The sequence below is a fragment of the Hyperolius riggenbachi genome, chromosome 9, assembly GCF_040937935.1.
Source record: "Hyperolius riggenbachi isolate aHypRig1 chromosome 9, aHypRig1.pri, whole genome shotgun sequence".
Taxonomy (NCBI): domain Eukaryota; kingdom Metazoa; phylum Chordata; class Amphibia; order Anura; family Hyperoliidae; genus Hyperolius; species Hyperolius riggenbachi.
Window position 1 is genome coordinate 30,270,163 of NC_090654.1, and position 6,000 is coordinate 30,276,162.

At 46.0% G+C, this 6,000-nt stretch overlaps 1 protein-coding gene across 1 annotated transcript in view; it reads right to left on the minus strand.

Moving 5' to 3' along the window:
- Positions 1-4,984, minus strand: part of NDUFS2 (NADH:ubiquinone oxidoreductase core subunit S2) — a 37,297-nt gene extending 32,313 nt beyond the window's left edge. Inside the window, exons 1-2 of the mRNA XM_068252317.1 lie at positions 4,825-4,984; positions 1,906-2,009 (exon numbers count right to left, since the gene is read on the minus strand). Coding sequence (XP_068108418.1) covers positions 1,906-2,009; positions 4,825-4,910 — 190 coding nt within the window. The 5' untranslated portion in view covers positions 4,911-4,984. The remainder of the gene's footprint in view (positions 1-1,905; positions 2,010-4,824) is intronic.
- Between the last annotated feature and the right edge of the window lie 1,016 nt (positions 4,985-6,000).

The window sequence follows — 6,000 nt, forward strand, 5'->3', positions numbered from 1 at the left end:
AAGGACAACTGTCCTTTAAAGGATACTAGGGGTGGGGGGGGGGTGTGTGAAATCAGGACAGCTTCCAGTACAGGCCTGCTTTCCCCGCTTTTTCTACTTAGTTAAGCTCTGGTATCCTTTAACCACCCTGGCGTTCTGATTAAATCGCCAGGGTGGCTGCGGGAGGGTTTTTTTTAAATAAAAAAAAAAACTATTTCATGCAGCCAACTGAAAGTTGGCTGCATGAAAGCCCACTAGAGGGCGCTCCGGAGGCGTTCTTCCGATCGCCTCCGGCGCCCAGAATAAACAAGGAAGGCCGCAATGAGCGGCCTTCCTTGTTTTGCTTAGATCGTCGCCATAGCGACGAGCGGAGTAACGTCATAGACGTCAGCCGACGTCCTGACGTCTGCCGCCTCCGATCCAGCCCTTAGCGCTGGCCGGAACTTTTTGTTCCGGCTACGCTGGGCTCAGGTGGCTGGGGGGACCCTCTTTCGCCGCTGCTCGCGGCGGATCGCCGCAGAGCGCCGGCGATCGGGCAGCACACGCGGCTGGCAAAGTGCCGGCTGCGTGTGCTGCTCTTTATTTCATGAAAATCGGCCCAGCAGGGCCTGAGCGGCAGCCTCCGGCGGTGATGGACGAGCTGAGCTCGTCCATACCGCCCAGCTGGTTAAAATGCATAATTATAAATGTAGATTTCTCCCAGATGTACACATTTTTTCCTATGTCTCAATAGGTAGTGAAAATCTGATAGATCTGTCAGGTTTTGGACTAGTCCACCTATTTATTTCCAAAAGCACTTGCTAAACAGTAGTTGCTCAGTTCAACTGTCAAAATAGAGAGCACACCGGTAGGGAAACTGCCTGACATCTTGGTATAGCTCCTTTGCAGGAAGTGCTTCTGTAAAGAGAAAAGAAAATTCAGAGAATCCCCCATGAAGAGAGTGACTAGTCCAAAAGATCTCAGATCTGTCGTTTATTTACAACCTACTGTAATGCCTGGCACACACATACAATTTTGTGTACTTTCTGTTTTCAAATGCTGCTATTGTGTCCGTGTACCCGGCATTTGCGGTCTGTTGCAGTAAAAATGTTGCAAGTCAGGACTTTGCATCCCATTATTGCAGCGCAGTTAACCATAAATGGGAGGAGTCCTATTTTTAGCAGTAGAATCCGCTTCCTGAGTGGTTCTCTGCTGAAGTAGGAACCGACTGTTAAAGTGGAGCTGAACTCTTTCACAGGACACAAGGAAAACAGAGAGAAATGTACCCTGTGTGTTTTTAGAGAGAGGAGCCTAATTCCCCCCTCATCTTCAAGTAATCACAAGCAGGGCTGTGGAGTCGGAGTTGGAGTCGGAGTCGAGGCAATTTTGGGCACTGGAGTCGGAGTCGTGGTTTCAGAAACTGAGGAGTCGAAGTCGCATGATTTTTGTACAAAATCCACAGCCCTGTTAAGTATTAGACTAAGGAGTCGGAGTCGAGGAGTCGGAGTCTGAGCAATTTTGGGTACCCGGAGTCGGAGTTGGAGTCGTGGTTTCAGAAACTGAGGCGTCGGAGTTGGAGTCGGAAGATTTTTGTACCGACTCCACAGCCCTGATCACAAGTGTAATTTGATCTCTCAGCTGTGTCAGCACAGACATTCAGCAGTCCTTGGCAGACAACTAATTTGTAAACACAGGTGTTAACTTCTCGCCGACTTCCATGAAAGCAGGAAGTAGACACTGTTGAAGGATTTGTATCAGCTGTAACAAGGAAATGTTTTTCTTTAAAAGTCATTATGCTGTTGCTTATCTGTTAGAGAGGAGAAGTAGTTCTTTCTGAGTTCAGGTCCAGTTTAAAGATCTGGGATTCCAGATGGGCGCGCCTATGCCTAATAGCTGCGTGTTTTTCACCATTCAGGCAACACCCACATATTGTGTCGGGCGACTCACCATGCCAGGGGGCGGGCGCCCACTTCTCTGTCCCGGGAGCCGGGAACATGAAGGCGCCATAGATTGGTTTCATATACTCGATATCTGGCTGCCATTGCTTCTCTCTGGATTTTGAAAAAACAAACAAAGAATAAATTAATCCACACTTTTGGTAAAGAGAGAGTTCCCTCTGTGTCAATATTACTGGGCTGTCACAGAATTTGTCCCTTCCTTGCACAGGATGCAAACAGAATGCTTGTACATGCTCTAATCATATCCCGTCTTGACTATTGTAACACCGTACTCTGTGGTCTACCAAAAAACAGACTGGCACCTCACCAGTCACTACTAAACTCTGCTGCCCATCTCATCCACCTCTCCTCCCGCTCCTCTGAGGCAGCCCCTCTCTGCCAATCTCTTTACTGATTACCAATTACCCAAAGGATCCAGTTTAAACTTCTCACGCTATCATACAAAGCTCTACACAAGCTGTCACCTCCATACAAAGCTCTAATCGCCAGATAACAACCCCCCCCCTCCCCCGGATCCTCCATTCCTCACAGGAGATCCTCTTGTCCTCTAGCCTAGTCACCTCCTCTCACTCTCATATCCAGGACTTCTGATGGACGGACCCTACCCTTTGGAATTCTCTCCCACAGCCTGTCCATCATGCTCCGAGCCTGGAAACTTTCAAACAGACTCTGAAACCACACCTATTTAGACAAGCCTATAATTTGCTATAGGTAGCCTCGGTAGCTCACTGCTCCCATCCCCCAATGCTTTCTTCCCTATTTGTTCCACCCTACTACCCTCTAGATTGTAAGCTTGCAAGGGCGGGGACCTCCTCCTATTGATTCTTATTTTGCTGTATTGCACCATAAATAATGCGTTCTATTGAAAGTGTGATATCACTAAAATTGGAAGGACCGTGAGCTTCCTACTTTTTCTGCACAACCCCCTCTTGCCAGAGCTGCACTATGTGTCCTTCCACACTACATGTGCTTTAAAGCGATTTTCAAAGAGCATGCATTTGCCGATCGCAAGGGCATTGTAATTACCATAATAATCGCAGTGCCTTGTACAGAGTGTGGCGCTGGTCTACTTCAGAGGACACAGCAGGAAACCTCATAGTGAAGATCAGCTAATTTGATTGGGTGAAGGGCACCCTCTTGAACTGCTACGTTTACGCTAGGTTGCAATAAACTATGCTCTCACTAATTGGCCAATCACAACACCTTGTGCTGTTAGATTAAAAAAAGGTTCCCTATGAGAATTTCTGCTGGGTCCCCTAAAGTAGACTAGCGCTCTGAGTGCTGAGAGACTTTTCGAACATAATTGCAAACATAGCACTCAGAGTCGGAGCAGTGCTTTTCAGCGCTGCTAGATTTGGGCGCAGCCAGCGCCGCCATAGACTATAATGGCAATCAGTCTATAGCGGCGCTCAGTGAGTAACGTCGGCTCCGTCAGAAGACAGAGCGGAAGTTGCTTAAAAAACACAATAATTCGGCTTCCAGCAATTGCTGGAAGCCAAATTATTTCATTCCCCCACTATCCATGGCGGCCTGGAGGGGGAATAGTAATTAAAATGGCCGGACTTGTGCAGAAGCAGGATCAGCTATATACCGCTGTATCCTGCGCCCAAGTCTACCGGCGCCGATTTCAAATGTACTCCTCAGAGTCTGTGCTATTCTTCCTTAAAAAGTGTAACTGTCGGGCATATAATCAAAAATCAATTCTTTATTTTTATCTGGTAAACAAGTAATACGGATGCTAATCAGGCAATCCAAAAGTTAAAATCACTATTACTTTTCTTGCTGATAAATGATCATTCCCCACTTTCCCTGACTCTTATTTGGTACGTTGCCACACAAAGGAAGTTGCAGAGCATGCTGGGTTGTCTTTTTTTGCTTTTGTACATTAGTTAAGTCTGAAGGGAAATAAGAAGCAAAAAAAGACAACCCAGCATGCCCTGCAACTTCCTTTGTGCCGCAACGTACCAAATAAGAGTCAGGTAAACTGGGGAATGATCATTTATAAACAAGAAAAGTAATAGAGATTTTAACTTTTGGATTGCCTGGTTAGCATCCTTATTACTTGTTTACCAGATAAAAATAAATAATTGATTTTTGATTTTATGCCCGACAGTTACACTTTAAAGAGAACCTGAACTGAAAATAAAAAGTCAAAATAACAATACACAGGTCATACCTGTGAGTCTACTCAATCTCTCTCTCCTGCGTCCCATTTGTCCACTGTGATCAATGGACCCTCCCATCGCTCAGGATGGCGTCGCCCATGCTCCTATCCCCGTGGAACGGTCCGTTTCTTCCCTAGTGTGAAGAAACGTTCCGTTTCCCATTGCCCCCAATGCTGCAGTATTTTTTTTCCCGATCAGTTACGCTGGGCAGATCGGTCAGGAAAATTAGGGCCTGTGGCATTTATTGGATCCGGGGGCCGGAACGTATCTGTACCAACGGACGCAAGTGAATGGATCCATAGGTTAACATTGGATACATTCACATCCATTCCGTTTGTACAGTATACGTTCCGGAAAAAAAACGCTGATGTGAACCGAGCCTTAGGTTAGGTTGCATTTTCTGATACAAATACATACAAACATTTTAACCACAATAACATAACACAAACTGTCACGGACCATTCAGATGCAGTATAACAATATAGCGGCATACTGGGGCACTGGTGCTGCTCCTGGCTGTCACTGACCCCAATATAAACATTACACAGAGACATACAGGGAGCTGGCGCCCCCCTCTTGTCATTGAACCCCTTATACAGTATCTATATGTTATATAATAATCTGACTGCATGGAGACGTATTGCTGAGCTGCAGCTCTTCTGGTCACTGAACTTCTCCCCCCATTCCCGTCACATGCACAGTGGGGTGCTGGCGCCCCCTTATCACTGCCCCCCTCCTCTTACCTGACCGGCTGGGTCACCTTCTGCCACCTCCCGGCCAGAAGCGCTGAAGGTGCCCGCAGCTTGCCCAGCGCTCTGAGCGTCGCCATCTTCCCACTATGCGCGGTGACCGCCGGGAACTTCCGCCTCTCCGCTGCGGCTTCACTGCCCTGAGCAGAGAGAGGAGAGCAAGGCCATCTCCACTCAGGGAACAGGTTAGCGATGTCACTTCCGCCAGCACTTGTCATCTCAGAGAGCGCTGGACGCCATACTTGTTGTGGGCAAGTGTTGCATAATTTGGACCTAGTCAGCGTCTGCTCTGATTATTTGAGTCTAGGCGTCATCAAACTCTTGTCTATTGTTATTGCATGATCTTGTTTCCTTTTAATAGGTCTGACTGTTCATACTGAGCAAATATATGCAACAAAAATATCACCCAAGTGTTAACGCGTAAAGTTTTGAGCTGGTTATACTTGATGCATTAATTCATTATTTTGATTGGTCCATTTCCCAGCGATATATGTTTGCATAAAATTAATATAAATTTTGCAACGCCTTAAAATTAGTAGCGTCTGGTCTGACCATCCCTAGGACCCCTTTTCCTAGTAACCCAGTTCTGGAATTGGAAATGCATTGTAATCCATTTAGCCATACAATCCTCAATGTACAATCTAGTTTAAAGGATACCCGAAGTGACATGTGACATGATGAGATAGACATGGGTATGTACAGTGCCTAGCACACAAATAACTATGCTGTGTTCCTTTTTTTTCTTTCTCTGCCTGAAAGATTAAAAATATCAGGTATGTAAGTGGCTGATTCAGTCCTGACTCAGACAAGAAGTGACTACAGTGTGACCCTCACTGATAAGAAATTCCCCTTTTTATCTCTTTTTTGCTCTCAGAAGCCATTTTCTGCTAGGAAAGTGCTTTGCAGTTGGAATTTCTTATCAGTGAGGGTCGCACTGTAGTCACTTCCTGTCTGAGTCAGGACTGAGTCAGCCACTTACATACCTGATATTTAACTCTTTCAGGCAGAGAAAGAAAAATAGGAACACAGCATAGTTATTTGTGTCCTCGGCACTGTGCATACACATGTCTATCTGATTGTGCTGTCACAACAGCCTCCTTTAATGTTATTTAACATTATTTATATTCTTTGTATTAGTATATTCCAGTCCCCCTGCAAGATTTAGTTATT